The 20,231-nt window shown below is 41.9% G+C and overlaps 1 protein-coding gene across 1 annotated transcript; it reads left to right on the top strand.

The window, feature by feature from the left end:
* Positions 1-1,170: 1,170 nt before the first annotated feature.
* On the top strand, positions 1,171-18,799 carry SERINC3 (serine incorporator 3). The gene is made up of 10 exons (XM_065922048.1): positions 1,171-1,328; positions 6,915-7,076; positions 7,629-7,819; positions 9,577-9,656; positions 10,302-10,439; positions 10,564-10,733; positions 11,544-11,634; positions 12,916-13,096; positions 14,743-14,970; positions 16,112-18,799. The coding sequence occupies exons 1-10, from the start codon at positions 1,290-1,292 to the stop codon at positions 16,248-16,250; spliced, it is 1,419 nt and encodes a 472-aa protein (XP_065778120.1). The 5' UTR covers positions 1,171-1,289; the 3' UTR covers positions 16,251-18,799.
* The last annotated feature ends 1,432 nt before the right edge of the window (positions 18,800-20,231 follow it).

Genomic DNA, 20,231 nt, shown 5'->3' with positions numbered 1-20,231 from the left:
TATGCTGTCTAGATTGGTCATAACTTTTCTTCCTTCTTTTCTTTTGCCTTTCAGTGTAACTTAATGTCCTTTTTGGGGATTCCTTGGTGGCTCAGATGGTAAAGAATCTGCCTGCAATGCTAGAGGCCTGGGTTCCATCCCTAGGTCAGGGAAGACTTTTACATAAAAGTGAATCCTTAGATCCTTTCATTCACCCCAAATGATTTATAAATGCCACGTTTTAGGAAACAGTGCCCATCTTTTCTGCATACTTAGGGATTATCCTTCTGTTCTTAGACTAAAGAAAAATTCCTCAGGTTAGCTATCAAGTCTTTCCATGATTGCTCCCTAATTACCTCCCCCTTACATAGTATTAGTCACTCAGTCGTGTCCGACTTTTGGCGACCCCATGGACTGTAGCGCACCAGGCTCCTCTGTCCATGGGATTCTCTAGGCAAAAACACTGGAGTGGGTTGCCATTTCCTCCTCCAGGAGACCTTCCCAACTGTACATAAAGGAGACTTCATTAATGTGCATTAGAGGATACCCCAGGTTAACCTGTTATAAACTGCCTCTTGAGTCTTTGAATTCTATACCGATTGTACACCTCTGGTGGTCGGCCCGTTGTTTGCTTCTTTATTTAGGTTTTAAGGTGAATCACCTGGGGCTATTTGTTTCCATCAACCTGACTGCGAATCTAAAGGCAAAGTTAAAATGTCTATTTTTCTTGCTATCCTCAGAAGAGACTGCTTCACATCAACTCTATGATTCTCATTCTTTTCAGCTTACAATACAAATAGCTTATTATTTTTGGCAATATGTGTCTTTTAATAAAGCAGTGCTGAAAAATTAAATAGAAGAAAGTTCAGCTGCCATATAGGCTATGCAAATGATTTGCTGGTGGTGATTTTTAAGCATTAACTAAACTTTTATTGAGAGCATATGGCCTCATACTACTTTTTCATAATAGTCACAGCATGTCATAGTGTATTTCTGTCCTTTGTCATTCTCTTCTTAACTTGGTCATACATTCTCGTGCACTCCTGTACCCCAGATCTTGACAGAGCGCGCGCGGCGGAACACAAACGAGGTGAAGGAACGCAACCAGCTCGCCTTCCGCACCCGCCCCTACCGGTGGAGCCCCGCCTTCTCCCCCGAACCCCCAAGGCTGGTGGGCGGGGCCACGCGGTGACGCAGGCCGCACGTTTCCGGCCCGAGAAACCGCCGCGTTTCTGGGGTGACGCCTCAGCCGGCAGTTACCCGCCGAGCTCGGAACCCCGGTATCGGCCACTTCCATCACCCGCGTCACCATGGGGGCCGTGCTGGGCGTCTTCTCCCTCGCCAGCTGGGTGAGTTCGGGGTCTGGTGTCTCTGTTGGTCTTATGGCGCGGGCGCGGGGGCAGGGGTGGGGGGGTCGGCGATAGGGCTCCCCAAGCCGTGTGCCCCGAACGGGCCTGGGCCCCGGAGGCCCGGGGCTTGGGGGTCCGGCCCTGGGCTGCAGAGGGTATATATATCCCGGGAGGTCCAGGGTGAAATCCGCGACGCGCTGCGATCGGATGCGGCGGTTCTCCTTCTGCGTTTGCTGAGGAACGTAAGAGGCCAGGTCTCCATTGTTTACAATCTGATTGCCCCGCCCCCGCCAGCCTTCCGCCTCTGGACTCCTCTGTAGCTGGCGGGGGGACAAGCCGGGTCTGGGCTCCCTGGGCCGGGGTCTCTGGTTCATTTCCAAGCGCCTTCTTAGGGTGGCGTCATTTATTTGGGCGGTGGGGGCAGGGGGTGTGTGTGGATAATATATTTATCCCATAGCACAGGATTTGCCAAAGCTACAGAGTATGTGGCAGAGGTGAGATTTTTAACCAAGGCCTGGATGCGATTCTGCCTCAAGGGAAGAAGGCTTTGTGGATTATTATTCAGAATTGGAAGTCATGGCCTGAACATTTTGGGGCCTCGTACAAGTCATTTCTTTCTGGCTTCCCTTGAAGATGAGGACCATCATCCCAGCATTCCTCACCTCCAGAGCTGTTGTGAGGATGAAGTGAATAAATGGGTTGAATCACTTTGTAAATTGTAAACGTAATATTTGCAAAAGGAAAATTATGGTATCTATGGAAGAGAATATGCTGAGTTCACTCATACATTCGCTTCAGAGGGAATTGATTCCTTCACATCATTTCCTTGTTTCCTAATTCCCCGACTGACTTAATGGGCCAAGGAGTCAATCTCAGCTCATTCTACTACCCTATCTTAGGGACAGACTATATTTCCATTCTTTAAGATTGTTGAACATAAAGCAGAAGAGCTGTTGGTCACTTAAGGGCCTAGATGACAGTGACTTTCCAGTTTTTTGACCTTGCCAAAAATAAGAAATCTTACATGGTTTATTTAATACAGCTGTTTAGATACAAGTTTCATGAAATAATTCTTTGCCCTCTGCTGTACTTTTTTCTGTCACAGTAAAAAAAAAAAACCTGGCCAGTTGAATTTTACAGTGTTTACAAAATAAGTATTTTGCAAATACTTAGAGTACATTTACAAAATTGCAGCATTTACAAAATAAGATTTAGGGGAAAATAGTTAGAAGGTCATTAATTAGGGAGTAAATTGATAATTTGAAACCTGAAACACATGGTAGATTTGATGTAAAGCCAAGATTTGAGTTGATGCTATCAAAGCATTTCTACCTATAAATCACTTTTATATTTTATTGATTTTTTTTGTGGGAACAGCAAGTAATTTAGTGTATCAGGGAATGGAGTGAGTGAGGGGAAGAATAATAATAAAAAAAAAAAAGTAAAGGGAGCCAAATCATGTAGATACCCTTTGATCAATCTAAGGACTTTGGCTTTTACTCGTAGGTGATTATGGGGATCCATTAGAGAAAAGAAGAAGGATGTGAACTGACCAGAGTTTTAACAGGATTGCTGTGTGGAGAATATTTAGATGGTAGAATAGAAAGGGTAAAGCTGTGTAGGGGAGGAAAAACTTTTATTCCATTCTCTGTGGGTTAGTGGTTGGGGCCTGCGAATTAAACTAAGACAAGACAAATCAGCAAGAAAAAAAAGTTTGTACTTGTGCAGCCCACATGCATGCAGGAGTTCTCAGGGATGAATAACTGGAAAGAGTGGTTAGAATATAGGACTTATTATATGCCTTTCTTAATGGGTGGAGGTGTGCAGGAAAGGGCTTCCCTGGGATAAAGAAAGAGGTTTCTTCAGGAAAGGTGAATGGGTTTTTAGGAGAACAAACAGGAGATAAGAAAGTATGTGATAGTACTTGTTTATGTGAGTGCAGAGGTCTTTTTATCTTCAAGGCAATAAAACTCCCTTGAAAAGAGAATTTATGGCAGTTGCTTCCTTCAATCAGATGAGAAATGCTCTGAGAGGGCATTTTTTTTCCCTGTGTCTTTTGAATCTCACATGTCTTCATCTTAAAAAATTTTTGTACTACCTCAGGGTTCTGAATAGCAGCAGGTTGCTATAGCAGCAAGAGAGGAGCTATTGCATTTAATCCAGGTGAGAGATGATAGTGGTGACTGGACCAGTGTGATAACTGAGGATGCTATGAAAGTAGCTAGATTCTGGATACATTTTGAGATTAGAGCTGATGTGCTGATAAATGGAATGAGAGTTTTGGGAAAAGAAGGCATCAAGGATGACTGCAAGGTGTTTTACCCGGGCAACAGGAAGAGTATGCCTGGGTCCTTGGACTCTTTAATCAATAAAAATTAGTAAGAGGCCAGACGAGAATTTCAGGCAAGCAGAAGGAAGAAAAAACAAGCAACAGGTGCCCTTGCTTGCTCCCAAGGGGTGGAGGAGCTGGTTCCTTAAATGGGATGTGGGTAGAGACGAATCAGCGGGTTGAGTAAGAGATGTGGCTGAAGTGGTCTGCTTGCCACCCCCCCCACCCCCCACCCCCCGCCCCAGCCTTGGTGCTGTCACATGCAGGGACCATGCACAATACCCAGCTCAAAAGTAGCGGTTGCTTTGTGGCCCTGTTGTATCTTATTGTTCATGCAGACAGTTATTTTTCCTCCCTTACAGTTTCTTTATATTCTGCTGCTCAAGGGTTGGTCCAGGTGCAAGCACTCTGGGAACGGGTCCCCAGGTTTCGGCTTATCTCAAACAGAGTTATTTATGGAGAGAGGTGTGGAGCCTTATACCAAGGTCACAGATGCGGAGCTCCACACCAAGGTCATCTCTGGAACTGTCTGAGCCCCATAGCAACTGTTGCCATGAACACCCCTGATCTAAACCAGCCTGCTCCCTCACCCCATATTAGGTACAAATACCCACCCTAATATTCACTCTCTAGTACCCTAACCAGTCACCTAATGCCACCCTTCCAGCGGGATTTTTTTTTGTCTTGAGGCTGTAAAAGTGAAAAGTGATAGTGTTCAGTTGTGTCCGATTCTCTGAGACCCCCTGGACTGTAGCCTGCGAGGCTTCTCTGTGCATGGAGTTCTCCAGGCAAAATTACTGGAATGGGTACCATATCCTTCTCCAGGGGATCTTCCCGACCCAGGGATCAAACCCAGGTCTCCTACTAACTCACGAAGGGGTCGGCTCTCCCTTGAACCGGCCCTCTCTTCTACCAGTTGGCTGTCCCTGGTCTCCCTGTCGGGACGTTGGCCCTCTGTGCTAACAGCCAGTCTCCCGCTCCAGTAAACTGTCTTCTCTCATTCCGTTTCATGTCTGGAAATTCTTTTCCAGCCTGCACACAGATCATGAAAATAGGGGAGTGACGTGACATATAATAAGACACGTTTGTTCCACTGTTTGAGTACCTATTGTGTAAAAGTGCAAAAGATAGAATGCTTAGGTGGTCACCCCCCACCCTCAGGTACAGACAGTTATAAACAAGTAAGTAGGTGTACTGGTTTGCCAGGGCTGGATAACAAAAGACCACGAAGTGGATGACTTAAATAACAGAAATCGATTGGCTCGTGGTTTGGAAGCTAGAAGTCTGAGATTGAGGTATCAGCCGGGTTAGTTCCTTCTGAAACTCTGTTCCAGGCTTCTTCCCTAGTTCCTGGTGGTTTGGTAAGCAGTCTTTGGTGTTCCTTGGTTTATAGATCTCTGCCTTCATCTTCGCATGATGTTCTCCCTGTGATGCACAACTGTGTCCAGATTTCTCCTTCATATGACACCAGTAATGTTTGATTAAGGGCCCACTCTTCTCCAGTAAGACATCATTTTACCAAATTACATCTGTAGTGACCCTGTTTCCAAATCAGGTGACATTCTGAGGTACTGGGGATTAGGACATAAACGTGTGAATTTTGGAGGACATAATTCAACCGATAGCGAACAGTGGGCACTTATCATTCGTTTATTTAATTGGCTAGAGGAAAAACAGCTAAAGGAGTTAGAAGCATGTGAGTGTGGACAAAATAAACCGGAAGCAATTAGTGTTATTGTTTTTAGCTGTAAAATGTCTGTATCTCTGTCTGTGACCAGACACAGACTTCTGTTATGGTCTTTTGACCCAGATTATAGTTAAGAATTGAAGACTCAGGCTGGGTGGTCAATTCCCCATGGCTGTTTTGATTATGGATATTACTGGTCATCGTGATATATGGAGCCCCTGCTATGAAAGGCATTATGCTAGGTGCTATATACTGCTGACATTATCTCATAAAAGATTATTACTGAGGCCATACGGTAAACCAGAATCCCCCAGTGTCTGCATCTGCTGTTTCTGCTGATGATTCTGAATTAGCCTATCCTTGTAATGTGACTTGGTAACGTCACCTGTCAAAGCAATTCAAGTGGTTTCCTAATCAGTCTTATAGAAGAATGACTCAAAGTGTGTCCTCTCATCTGGAATGCTTGTTAGGAGAGTTTAGCTGACCGAAGAACCAGGTGACTCTTTTTTTTTAAGTGAGGGGAAGTTCACATAAGATTAACTATTTTAAAGTGTATAATTGTGTCATTTAGTACATTCACATGTTGTGCTGTCATAACATATGTCTGGTTCCAGAACATTTTCATCACCCCAGAGAGAAACTCAGGATCCACTTAGCAGTCACCTCTCCTCCTTGCTCCCTCCAGCCTCTGGAAACCACTGCTCTGCTTTCTGTTGCTGATTGACCTGTTCTGGGTATTTCATATGAATGAAATCACACAGTATGTGGCCTTTTGAGTCTGGCTTCTTTCACTTGGCATAATGTTTTCTAGGTTCACCCATGTTGTACCAGCTATCAGTACTTCATTTTTATGGCTAAATAATATTCCAACCTTTGTGGGTGTACTATATTTATCCATTCATCAGTTGATGGACATTTAGGCTGTTTTTGCCTTTCAACAATTGTAGCTGGTGCTGTTCTGAACATTCATGTCCAAGTTTTGTTTGAATACTTGCTTCAGTTTTTTTGGGTGTATGTGTGAGTTGGAGTTACTGAGTCATATGATAATTCTGTGTTTAACTTTGAGGAATCTCTGGGTTACTCTTAAATAAAGCCAGAAGTCTTTTGCTTTCATTATTTGTAAGGGTTTCTGTGTAATGTTGCCTTATGCTGTAATATTAGCTTTGGTAGCTAGAATTCTCAGAAATCAGCAGGTGGAGTTAGGGTTCTGTTTTTCTCAGGATTAAGATTCATGGTTTTTAAATAAAATATGCTGTCTGTGGGAACATAACCAACACTTATTGGACCTTTACTGTGTTTTAAGTACTGTGTTGAGTGCTCATTTAATACGGCAGTGTCTGAAGAAGGAAGATTCTGCTACAGATGGATAAATAAGCTTACATTTTGTAACTTTCTGAGGTACAATGGTAGAAATAATACTGACTCCAGAACTCGTGCCTTTAACCTCTTCCTCCCAGCTCTGATTCTCAGATAGGGCTCTCAGAGCCTGGCGGGCCTTGCCTTCTGTCCTGGATGTCAGGAAGGAGGCCGCTGAAGGCCGTCTCAGATGGGGATGCTGGGCTCGTTACAGGTCCCGTGCCTTTGTGGTGGCGCGTCATGTTTGCTGTGCAGTTGCTGTCCCAACAGTAAGAACTCCACCTTGACTCGCCTCATCTATGCTTTCATCCTCTTCCTGGGCACCATTGTCTGTTGCATCATGTTTCACGAAGGGATGGAGACTCAGCTGAAGAAGGTAAGTAGAAGTAACAGTAGCCTTATTAAGGTAGTGGTTTTAATTATTTTTATATTTTGCAAAAATTCTAGTTGTAATTAGCACTTATTTCTTCAGTGTTGTGAAACTCAGTCAAGTTCAGTGGATTGGCTGGGATCGTAAATTTCAGTTCTAGTCAAGACAGAATAGGAAGGTATTAGTCTTTTTCCAAAGTAAAGGTAGTATCAGAAGCAACATCTTTAGTTTAACAACTTTGGAAAAGATACTAAAAGAGTGGCCCTAAAGCTCTACCTTTTAAATAAAGTATATTTAATTTTAAACATTTAATCTAGACTAGCCCTCATTTGACAGGGGCCAAAAAGAGAGCACTTGACTTTTATTTTCAAAATGTAACTTGTTCATATTGTTTGGTGACAAGACTGTAAGTGAATTGAAAGCCAAAGCAAAAAGTCCCAGAGGAGGGTCTTGCAGTTGTTGAAGTGGCCAGTTTTATAAATCCAGACTTTTCTTTGGTGGAATCAAATCTCTCTTTAAATGTGGATATTCCCATAGTATTAAAATGTTTTTTTCCAGATACCTGGATTCTGTGATGAAGGACTTAGTACCAGGATTACTGATATTATGGATAAAGATTGTGATGTGTTGGTTCGTTATAAAGCTGTGTATCGAATCAACTTCGCCTTGGCTATCTTCTTCTTTGCCTTCTCTCTGCTCATGTTAAATGTGAAAACGAGTAAAGATCCCAGAGCAGCGATACACAATGGGTACGTAGGAATTATTTATTGTTAACTTGTCATGGTGTTGTATCTTTGCCTTAAGCAGTTAATGTTGCAATTTTGATGAAAGCAGTAGAGTATATAAATCAGTGGCCCAGATATACTCTCATCTATTATACATGGGGAGTTGTTTCAAGGTCATTTTCAGTTGGAGCCCTGCAGTATAGTGGAGGTAGAGTGGACAACGAGGATCTTTTTTTTTTTTAATTATTATTTATTTATTTAGTATTTTTTAAAAATATTTTTGCTTCAGGTTCCTAGATTTCTCTGCATACCTGTGAAACTGTTCAAGCATTGTACTAGGCACTTCACACACACAAACACACATTTTTTTTCTTTCTATTTTTAAAAGATAAACATATACCTGATATAGTTAGACAGGATGCGGCTGCTGCTGCTGCTGCTAAGTCACTTCAGTCGTGTCCGACTCTGCGCGGCCCCTTCGACGGCAGCCCACCAGGCTCCCCCGTCCCTGGGATTCTCCAGGCAAGAACACTGGAGTGGGTTGCCATTTCCTTCTCCAATGCATGAAAGTGAAAAGTGAAAGTGAAGTCGCTCAGTTGTGTCCGACTCTTTGCGACCCCATGGACTAGCCTACTAGGCTCCTCCGTCCATGGGATTTTCCAGGCAAGAGCACTGGAGTGGGGTGCCATTGCCTTCTCCGTTAGACAGAATACAGAAAGATAAATAGTGAATATATTTGGGCCACTGATTCACATATTCTGTTGCTTCCCATTCCTCATCCCCAGTTCCTCTTGTACATGTATTTCAGAGAGGTTAAATAAATTGCCTGAGATCTCTCAGCTAGAGAGGGTTGGCACTAGGATTGAAAGTCAAATCTGTTCAGCTTCAAAGCTGCTTTCTTTCCACGCTGCCATGCAAAGCAGTGTTTAAAGGTTGACTGAAAGCCAGATTTGGTCCTGTGATGAGCTGTGTGATCGTGGGCAAGGGATTTATGTCCACTTGCCTGATGTGCTGCTTGCCATACTGAGATGCTGAGATTTGCAGCAGAGACGGGAAGACACATCTTGTGTCCACCTCCCTGAAGGCCGGAGGCTGTAGATACTTCCGGGATAAAGAAGCAGGGTAGTCTGAGATGTGGGAGTGGAAGGTAAGGAACAGGTGCTGTAATCAGTGTTCTGCACAGGTCTTTATGTGAATTATAGGCTTCTTAACAGGATACTTAACATAATCAGGGGGTGGAGTTTTTGGCACTCTGAATTCATTGAACCACCTGTGCAGGCCCTGTTGTAGGGTCAGTAGTCCCAACCAGTCTTAACCAGCTTGAACTGGACAAAAACTAACTCCTGGTTTCTGAAAAACAGCTTAAGTCCCTGTTGCTGTAGCAACCCATACATCAGAGGCAAGTATCTATAGGGATGGTTAAAGAGTCTTGGGATATATTGTCTAGGCTGTAGGTTGGAAGGTATGAAATTTGAAAAAAATTTAGACAAGCCTTGTGAAGGTAAGGCCACAAGCGGAGGAGTTCTTTAACGAGCTGTTAAAGCAAGGAAACTCTAAGGTAATGTGCTTCTTTCTTATGAATGTGAATGATTTGGTCTCTGCTAATGTTAGTCCTCAAATCATGTGAAATACTGAGTGAAGTAGCTTCATGTCAGACGAAGAAACAAGCCCAATCATGTTGGAAGTGGCTAGTAAGGCTTTATTTTTGCATTTCAGAAGTTCATTTTCTCGGTGAAAGGGAAAAATTAGCAGTTCATAAATGTACTTTTATATTTTAATAGATTTTGGTTCTTCAAAATTGCTGCCATTGTTGGTATCATGGTTGGATCTTTCTATATCCCTGGAGGCCACTTCAACACAGGTATGGTTTGCTATAACAGGGGTTAATTATAATGTGTATACACTCTACAGATGACTGCATTCATTACTGATTTTGCAGAACTGATAATTAAATGAGATGGTGTCCAATTATCATGACTTGATACTAATATTAAGATATTAATTGACTGATTAAAGCCAGGAGGCATTCAGCCTACTTCTCAGCTATTCTGAAACCATATGTTAATTGTTTGCCAATATTTTAGGTTTCCCTTCTCACTTGGCAATACGAAGTTAATCGGGCTTGTCAACATAAGGACTTGTAACCATGTACTCCACTATCCCTGTTTTAACCTGCTTCCTTATTGTGGCATCACATGGCATTTGTAGATTTCCACTGTGATTTATATCCCCATGAGTAAAGGAAAGGGCTTATATCTTTTCCAGTTGGAATGTCAGACCATGGGGTCCCCTTAGCACAAGCTAGAATAGATTTTAAAAGGCCTGAAACCCAACAGAACACTTACCATAGAATGCCTTTGAGTTTGGAATTGGAATAATCTTGCTGTACTGCTTGAGACAGAATACATCACCTTTTCTTACTTGAAACCTTTTTAGTATGTTGGACAGTAACATTCTGATATGTTGCTCCTGTGGTAAAGAATAACTTTGTGCTTTTGTTTTGCAGCCTGGTTTATTATTGGCATGGTTGGGGCTGCCTTCTTCATCCTCATCCAGCTGGTGCTGTTGGTAGACTTTGCTCACTCTTGGAGTGAATCATGGGTAAATCGAATGGAAGAAGGGAATCCAAGATGCTGGTATGCTGGTAGGTGTCAAGCCTCTATGAGAGCCATACTGCATTATCCTGTGTTAAACTGGGTGAAAATTGATCCTCGTTAGTTTAAAAGTCTCACAGCTGTGAGCATTCACGTTCATTTTCTTTTTTCTAGCTTTACTGTCTGTCACAAGCTTGTTTTATATCCTGTCAATCATCTTTGCCGGGTTGCTGTACAAATACTACACCAGACCAGACGGCTGCACAGAAAACAAGTTCTTCATCAGTTTTAACCTGATCCTTTGCGTGGTGATTTCTGTTTTGTCAGTCCATTCAAAAATTCAGGTATGGTTATGATTTCTGCTTCTTCCTCCTATGAGAGATTTTTAATTAATGCTAAACTTGAAACCTAGGTAACCTTTTATATGAATTTATGTCCACAAGTTTATCTACTTAAACATTTTTCTACTTTAGCATGATAAAGTCTTCATAATTATATCTTAATCATAAAATATGCTGTTGAATGTCAGTATTATAATTCAATGAATAATTTCCCTATTATTTAAGGGGAAGAAAAAAACTATGTAACTTGAGAATTTATTGTCCTTATAAAATTGTTTATATCACAAGAATGATTCTTAGAAATCTTTAGCAGAGATATTTTAGGGGAATTAAACTAGAAAAATAATTGATTTTAATATTTAAAACACAACTCCTGCTCCTGAGTTTCCTCATTTAAATACCATATTTTAAAAATTCATGGATTTTTAGATATGAAATATGAAAAGAACATCACCTCTCCTTTTAAAAGTGAGAAAACTGAAGGTCCAGAGAGTTGATGGGTTACCTAGCTAGTTAAGGGCAAAGCTTAGCTTTGATTTCACTATACCAGGGAACTAGTGGTAAATCTAAGCCTTTGTCTGATACACAGGAATTTCCAAGGTTATGAAATGCCTGAGAATTGGTGGTACGTGCCTCCTCTTTCTTGGTTATTTTTCAAGCTAACTTAAACTGAAAGGTTACTTGTCATCTTTCAGCTGTCAAGCAGAATCAGCAGGTCTCAATGACAGCTCAGTGGGTCCCAGGAAGTACGCTTTGTTTTAGAAATTTGGCCATTGCAATTCCTATGGCGTGGTTTTCTTTTCGATTCCATAGGAACACCAGCCTCGTTCCGGCCTCCTGCAGTCTTCTCTCATCACCCTCTACACCATGTACCTCACGTGGTCAGCCATGTCCAATGAACCTGGTAAGGAAATTTTAATAGCACATTCACTTGATGGAAAGAAGGTAAGAAATGGGAGTTCTCTGGCAGTGCAGTGGTTCAGGCTCAGCTTTCACTGCTGTGGGTGTAGGCTTGATCCCTGGTCAGGAAACTTAAGATCCCACAAGATGTGCCATGCACACCAGGAGTAAAAAAAGCACAAAATTGCTCCTTTGGTGGGTGCCAGAACTGAACTGGAGCAAATGTCAGACATACAGGTGAACAGACAAAAACTTCATTTAAATGTACAATGTCTTTGGTATTTACCTTTCAAGTTTTATTCTCCATGTCTGCTCCTTGCTGCTCAGAGCTGACAGCCTAAAGGACCATCTAGAGGACCTTTGTATAGTCCAGGCTTTGCCCTGGACTAAATCCGATTAGTTAAGAGCTGAACAAGGCAGCATTGTTTTGGCCCTTTGTAGAATTATGTTAATTGAATTTTATGTTGGTGGTACAGGCTTCAGAAGAAATAGCTGTGGGAAATCTCCTTTTGTAAACCTTATGGGATTATTTCTCAATAGGGTATCCTGTGGACTAGTTTTCAAGGAAAATCATTACTGCAGACCATCCAATGATGACCCAACTTATTTTTATTATTTTCCTATGTAACTGCAGAAACAGGACTAGGGATAAACTCCTTGTGCTTTTTTTAAAAAAATAACCAGGCCAAACTTACTGACTCAAACCTTATTTTGCAAACAAATTTATATTTTTTTAAACTTTGTTTTATATTGGATTATAGTTGATTAATAATGTTGTGATAGTTTCAGGTGTGCGGCAAAGTGATTCAGTTGTACATTTCCCCATTTAGACTGTTACATAATATTGAGCAGAGTAGGTCCCTGTTGGTTATCCATTTTAAATATAACAGTGTGTACATGTCCATCCTAACCTCCCCACCACCCTTCCCCCTGGTAACTGTAAGTTCCTTCTCTTAAGTCTGTATAAACTCCTTCTGCTTTAAGCACACAACTGTAGAGCCCCAAAGACTTGCTAGTTAAACTTCAAAACCAGTGAAATCAAGATTGACATTTATGAAATTGGACAAATACTCTGTTGCTGTAGTTTCTTTACTCTTTCTGGAAAACCGAGTCTTTGGTTGCAACATAGATGTGTTGCTGACTGCCCAGTTGCAGGTTCTCTGAAGTTTAAAACATTCTCATGTTTGAAATTGTGTTGACTGAGTGATGTGTAAACATAGCCCTCAAATCTTTTTGGACCCCGATGAGTTATCCCAAAAGATAAAAAGCAGTTTCTCGTTATCAGATCGTTCCTGCAACCCTGGCCTGTTGAGCATCATAACGCACATGACCTCATCCACCTTGGCTCCTGCGAATACAACTGCTCCAGCCCCTACCCCTGCTGTGCCATCACAGAGTGGGCCTTCTCTGAATAAAGAGAATTTCATTGGGCTGTTAGTCTTTGTTCTCTCCCTTTCCTATTCTAGGTAAGTTAAAAAGTCCTTGATTTGCCTCAGTTAACCCTGTAGTTTCTATAAGTTCAGTAAATCCTCTTGTGAAATAATTCCCCCCAGCCTTACTAAGAGATATGTTCTCCTTTGTATAGGAAGATAAAGCCCTTACCTGACCTGACTCAAGATTAGCTAGAATAGTGGCTCTGAAATTTGGTTGGCTTATCTTTTTTTTAAAAGCAATCTTTATTTTATGATCATTGTAAACAGTATAAGCAACTAGCAGAATTTTATGCATGAAATGTTCAAGTCGGTCGCTAATCCAAGACCCCAGATACAACCTATGTTAGCAGTTTGCACTCATTCTCTCACTTATTTTTATTGATATTGTCTATCTAATAGTGTGTGATATCTTAGTAATTTTAAAATGTGAAATAATACAAATAGGCAAGGATATATTTATATAAACTAACAGCGTAAGTGAGGGCAGTTTAAAGTAGGAAATGAAATTGTCCTCCCTCTAAATTCACTCTTCTGTCGTTAAATTTTGGCACATATTATTTCAAGCTTTTTTCTTTTGTTTATATTTACTATTTATTGATCTATTTGTATCTATATTGTTATGTATATTTTTATAGTTGGATAATTTTATATCACTTGATATATAATTTAAAAATAGAGAATATACTATATAATAGTATAACAGTATACTATTCTGAAATACATATGAATTTGTCATAATTTGGACAGCTTTGCACATATAATGTGTAGTTTTGCCCTTTTTTTCTTGTTTTTTTTTAATGATTGCTTAAAATATGGGTTGGCAATCTACAGCCCTTGGGCTGACTTCCTATTTCTCTAAATAAAGTTTTATTGGCTTATAGCTATGTTCATTTTTTTCATGCTCTCTGTGACTATTTTTGTTTATTTCCTTTGATTCTTGATCTTAAGAGGAAAGTTTTTAATCTTGTACTATTAAATACAACTTTTTCATAGAGGCCCTTTATCAATTTGAGGAAGTTTTCTATTTCTAGTTTGTGTTTTTATCATAAAGTATCAGATTTTTGCCAAAAAAATTTTTTTAATGTCTGCTGAGATGTTCATGTGGAATTTGTCCTTTATTTATATGTACTTTTAAAATTCAATCATTTAACAAACTTTTAGTGAGTATCTGCTGTGTACTAGAAATGCATAGATGACTAAGGTCATTGCCAGAAGTTCTGTGAATAGCAAGGAAGACAGGAGTGGTTAAGTGATATGGCAGAAGGAAGAGTAAGGAGCTACAGAAATTTAGCCTGGTGATGGGGTGACGTCAGAGAAGCCTTCCTAGAGGACACGGCATGATTAGAGAGTTAAAGAGTGAGTAAGTTAGCTGGGCGAAGATGGGCATTGCATTCCTAGCAAAGGAGAGATCCTTCTGAAGTCCTGGAAGCAGACACCATAAGCAGAGTGTATTTTGGGAAACCCCTCTAGGCAGTTAAAGCATCAAATTGTAACTGTTAGGAATACTGTCTCTGTCTTGTGATGACAGGCAGCAGATCAGAACTTTAAGCAAACCCTTCAGAAGCCTTCAGTCCCCAAAGCAGGAGCAGTTTAGAAATAACCTTCATGTGTACAGGCCCATGACAGCACTTCATCTTCATGGCCTCCTTCTGACTTACCTTCCTGGGATCACTTTCCAGCATCCGCAATTCCAGCAATAGCCAAGTCAGTAAGCTGACGCTGTCAGGAAGTGACAGCGTGATCCTCCGTGATACGGCTGCCAGTGGGGCGAGTGATGAGGAGGATGGACGGCCTCGGCGGGCAGTGGACAACGAGCGAGAGGGGGTGCAGTACAGCTACTCCGTCTTCCACCTCATGCTCTGCTCGGCCTCCCTGTACATCATGATGACCTTGACCAACTGGTACAGGTAGGAGGCAGAGGACCGAGGGAGGACCTCTTAGCCCCTTGGGGTTGCCCGTAAAAGCTCCTGACCTCAGAATCCCCTTCTTTCACCCATATAAAGAAAGTGTGTTCAGTGCTCACACTTTTCTGAAATATTTCTGTTTTTTCTCCTCTTGCATTTAAAATCCAGTTGGAATGCTTACAGTGAAAATCATGGGAAGCCCTTCCAAACTTGAGTAACTTGAGAGAGAAAATCATGACATAAAGTGATCTGACTTGTCTTTGTTCACCGAGTTTTCTTTGTCTAGAAATGGCCATGTATTCTGATCAAAGGAAACATCTGGTAAAGCAGGGAAGATTCAGTAAATTCATTTCAGTCTTGAATTTTACCAGTAGGTAGAACAGCCAGATGGAGAAGGCTTTGGCACCCCATTCCAGTACTCTTGCCTGGAAAATCACATGGACGGAGGAGCCTGGTAGGCTACAGTCCATGGGGTCGCGAAGAGTTGGACACGACCGAGTGACTTCACTTTCATTTTCATGCATTGGAGAAGGAAATAGCAACCCACTTCAGTGTTCTTGCCTGGAGAATCCCAGGGACGGGGGAGCCTGGTGGGCTGCCATTTATGGGGTCACACAGGGTCAGACACGACTGAAGCGACTTAGCAGCAGCAGCAGCAGCAGAATAGCCAAATTCCTGAAGAACTTTTTGCAAGGAATGGTCAGGGTTCTTCAAGCAGGCTAAAAGATAAAAGCTGTTTGAGTGGCAGAGCCCCCTCCTCATAAAAACAAAAAAATAGCAACTTTCTCAAGTCCCTTCTGGTAACTGAGTACAGAGTAGTGTCAGGCAAGTTTCAGTGGAGAATTTCTTAGCTTTTGCTGAGGCGCCGCTGTATGCTGAAATTAGGCTCCTTTACTTAACCCTCAGGGGCTTCCCAGGTGGCTCAGTGGTAAAGAATCTGCCAGCCAAGAGGAGACAGGGGTTCGATTCCTGGGTCGGGAAGATCCCCTGGAGAAGGGCATGGCAACCCACTGGAGTATTCTGGCCTGGGAAACCTTATGGACAGAGGAGCCTGACGGGCTACAGTCCCTGGGGTTGCAAAAGAGCTGGACACGACTTAGTGACTCAACAGCAGCAACCATCTAACTCTCTGCTGTTTTCTCAGCCCTGATGCAAACTTCCAGAGCATGACCAGCAAGTGGCCAGCTGTGTGGGTCAAGATCAGTTCCAGCTGGGTCTGCCTCCTCCTCTACGTCTGGACCCTCGTGGCTCCGCTCGTCCTCACCAATCGAGACTTCAGCTGAAGCTCTGAGTGCCAAGGACACCACTGAAATTCATAAAGGTCTCCTTTGCTGAAAGCTCACATACTGTTTACTTTCGCTTCAACTAATATATTAAGCAAATGCTCTGCAAATAAGACTATATCCACGTTTATATCGGAGGGCAAGATGGAATAATGCTTGATGCAGGATCAGAACCTTTCATTTATATCTCTATTATGTTTATTTGTAAGGCTAGAGAGCAAAAGGAACAGATTGTGTTTTAAAGTGAACTACAGCTGTGCTGTGAAGAGAGTTCTTTATTAAGACTTGTAGGTTCCTACAACTTTGATTTAAAATGTAAGACAGAAAAATGCTGGATATTTGAGGTTGTCATTAATATATTTCTATTGCAGTATCTTTAAAGAGCAAGATAATTATAATGATGCATTTCTATGACAGTTTTCTTCTGTGAAAGTCTTTACTGTGTGATATAGGCCCTTCAGTCCTTAAACTCAGTGCTTGGGGAAAGGAGTCTGTGTGCAGGTCTTGTCTCAGAAGAGGGGTTTTTGGTATGGCTGCTGCTTCTACGTCTTGAGTTTTTTTTATTTCCTTTTTATTTTTATACTACAGCATTGATGCTGCTTGATTCAAGCCTGTGGCTTTGCTGGAAATGTTAATTTCAATAAACGCTTTGTATGTTTGGTTAAACTGAAGATTCACTTGAAAAACTGGTGCAGCTTTAGTCTATGTCATTATCTTGTTATGAGTATGTAAAAATATACATGCATGTGAATATATTATATTTGCACTATAAAGGTATTTGATTAAAATAGAAAGACTTAAGCTTTTTAAGGTCCTTTCTTTAACAGCTTTGATGAGTTAGCAGCATTCTAGGTTTTTCATTTTTTTAGACTTCTTTGGGCAGTAAGGTTTATAAAGCATCTTCCAGAATGCCCTCCTATTCCTTCTAAAATTTAAGCTCTGACCCGTGAGTAAAGTCTTGAACTCATTCAGAAGTTCTGCTAAATATCTTTCCTGGGCAAGACACTTGGGTAGATGAGAGAGAAGGCTTGCATTCTCTGGAAGCTTCTTTGGGAGAGGTAGCACACAGGGATGTAGAACAGGGCAGTCCGCTTGTTCAGCGAAGGTTTACTGCATGTTCTGGGTCCCGTCAGGCCTGGGATACAGCCTTAAACTTGACAGACACCAGCTCTGCCAACTTGGAGTTAAAGAGTTTCAAAGACGGTGAAATGAGCTGACAGGTGATACAGCGTGTTGTAATTAGTGCTGTGATTTAGGAATTGCAGAGAACTCACAAGAGAGGTGCTGGGTGGGGAGTGTCAAGGTAGGCTTCCTGGAAAAGTGATATCTAAGCCAAGAAATGTTAGGAGTTCACTAATGAGAGGAATAGGGAAGTGGAGTGGCATTGCTGAAGGATAGACTAAACTGTATGTTAAGAGTAGGGAGATTTAAAAAAAAAATATCGTGTTCAGTGAAGCTTTAATGGGGAGAAGTGGTCAGGGACCAGGCCACGAAGGGCTTTGTAAACCACACTGAAGAGTTTGGACCTTGTGCAGGGGCAGCAGGGAACAGAGTGCGCCATGGGCAGATGGTCTCGTCAGTCACTGCGGCTGATGGATGGAGAAGGGATCTAGAGATGAGACCGGGCAGTTCTTACGAGGTTTGAAACAGAGAAGTCAAGTGACAACAGAAATGGACAGCTGAGAGCTCCTCAGTAACTAAACATTTTACCTTGGCAGTTGATTAGCTGTGGGAGAGAGGTCGATTCCTGAGTGATGCTAGTTTAGCCACCTGAAATCTCTGGTGGTTCTGTTTATATGGTGAGAAAAACCAGAAGGGGAGGAACAACCTGCGCTAGAAGAAAGATGGAGGTGGTCTCTGAAGATGGCTGTTTGGGTTTGGAAGCATGCTTTGTTATTTTCTGTCAGACTGATCAGTAAATATTTACTGAGTATATACTATGCTTTACGACCTTAGGCGAATGACAAGCCGTCTGAGCCTCAGTGTTTCCTTTGTTTGAAAGTTTATCTTGGTACAGAAGAGAATTTAGAGAGTAAAATTACTTTGCAAAGTGCTTAACCATTATAAGCACACTGGTGGTAGCTGCTCATCTCCATGTGGGCTAAAATGAGACTGGTCAATAGTCAGAGGTCAGAGATGTTCAGCCGTAATCTAACGGAGGTGAGATTTGAGGCTTCTTAAAGAATTAGACAGGGCCTAGAGGGGACAGTCTCAGCTGAGCTGTAGGTGCGGGGTTAGGAAGCAGGGCTTGATAGGAACTGTTGGAACTGCCACCATTTAAACCAGTACTTTATGCCATGGCTCAGAGATAAAATTGCCAGGGATGTGGGAGACAGTTAAGGAAGGTATAACTTACTCTGCCGGTGTAAAGCAGTCACCCCATTTTCCTTAAAGAAGAGCCAGCCAGATTAAGACTTTTAAGGGTCCTGAACTTTAATAACATCACTGTGTACCACCCCTCCCCCACCTTATGTCACTTAAAAGCAATACTAAACTGTAAAATAAGTGTAACAGAGTCCAATAAAGTTTTTATTTTTTTCTCATGATAACTTCGATATTAATTTGAAATAACAAATTCTCTTTTAAAACCGAAGGGGCAGTGTCCCAACTTTACTTGGTTGTACACTAAGAGCAAGTTAAAGCTGGCCTGTTGCTAGGACACCCAGTAGTGTACTCAGGACTCAAGTGAATTATACATGTTGAATGCTGAATTATACACATGCATTAAAAAAACATCAGTGTTTTCAGTAAGCTCAGGATTCCACTGTAAAGGAAGAGGGTATTTTGAATCCTCAGACCTCATGGTGTCATCCCATTCTAGAAGAGTCCCCTGGTGTCTCATCGCCATGAAGCAGGCCTGTCTGTCCCCCACTGTTGCTCGGGCCCTGGCTCTGAGGTCAGCTGTGTGCCCTAGGAATTCATTAAAGGCAACAGTGTGGCTGTCACTTCTGCATGCTTAGAGCTGGGAGAAAGCTTGTCAGCCCTTCTTGGATTTCCCTTTCTAGGTTGTTCTTGCTAGGCATTCTGTTGGATGGGAGATAAAACTCTTGATGATCAAAGATACTCCCAAAGAAAGGCCATGGACCTGGTTTTCCGCGCTTCTGATATTCTGGACCAAACCATAACCCAGACCTAATTTAAACCCGACAACTTTTGTGTTCATTCTAAGTCCCTGCTTGATGATATTTTTCTTTTTACACATTGAGGCTAAAGTGAGTATTCAGCACTCTGAGGCATATGTTTGATCTCTGAGGATGGATGGCAGATGCCAGCCTCGTGCTTATTAATGGGAACTGGTGTTCCTCTCTTTACATTTCATGTCGTTCTATCCATCCTGTCACAGTCCAGATGGGGCCACCTGCTCAGTGGTCTCCTCACTACTGCTGAGTGACTTAAGTCACATGGTGCCTGTATCCTCAGGTGAAAAAAAATAAGAGCTGCCCCAAAATAGCAACATGTACCAAGCAGGGAACAGATATTATCCACAGCCCTGTAAAGTGGTGATGAGCTCCCCTTCTGTAGATCAAACTGAGGTGTAGAGAGGTTAGTGTCTTGCCCACAGACACTTTATTAAGAAGCAAAGCAGAGAAACAAATCCAGGGCTGATTTAGATCCCAGTCTCCCTTGGCCCGTAATGATGTAGGAGACAAGATAAACTATAGAGACTGCTTCATGTAGGGGGGCCAGGCCAGCTGGCTCTCTACCCATTACTAATGAAGGTAAATTAGTAGCTCCCTGAAGGCAGCAACTGCTGTCCTGCTGGGTCAGTGTATTCCAAGAGGGTTGGTACCTCATCAGATAAGAAAGCAAACATTCGGTTTAAATTTTCTTTTTTCTTCCAGAAAAGTAGTGCCCTGAAAGAAATTTATTACCAGCTTTAAATATATGTATTAATTATTATTAATAATTAATATAATAATAATTAATTTGGCTGGGCCAGGTCTTAGTTGAAGCATGTAGGATCTAGTCCCCTGACCGGGG

The sequence above is a fragment of the Muntiacus reevesi genome, chromosome 2 (genome assembly GCF_963930625.1).
Source record: "Muntiacus reevesi chromosome 2, mMunRee1.1, whole genome shotgun sequence".
Taxonomy (NCBI): domain Eukaryota; kingdom Metazoa; phylum Chordata; class Mammalia; order Artiodactyla; family Cervidae; genus Muntiacus; species Muntiacus reevesi.
Note: the sequence above shows the minus strand (reverse complement) of the source record. Positions and strands in the feature narration are given on the sequence as shown.

Coding starts and splice junctions, on each gene's coding strand:
- SERINC3 (XM_065922048.1), top strand. CDS start 1,290: ATGGGGGCCGTGCTGGGCGTCTTCTCCCTCGCCAGCTGG. Junction 9,657..10,301: donor TGGAGGCCACTTCAACACAG/GTATGGTTTGCT, acceptor TTTGTTTTGCAG/CCTGGTTTATTATTGGCATG. Junction 10,734..11,543: donor CAGTCCATTCAAAAATTCAG/GTATGGTTATGA, acceptor TCGATTCCATAG/GAACACCAGCCTCGTTCCGG.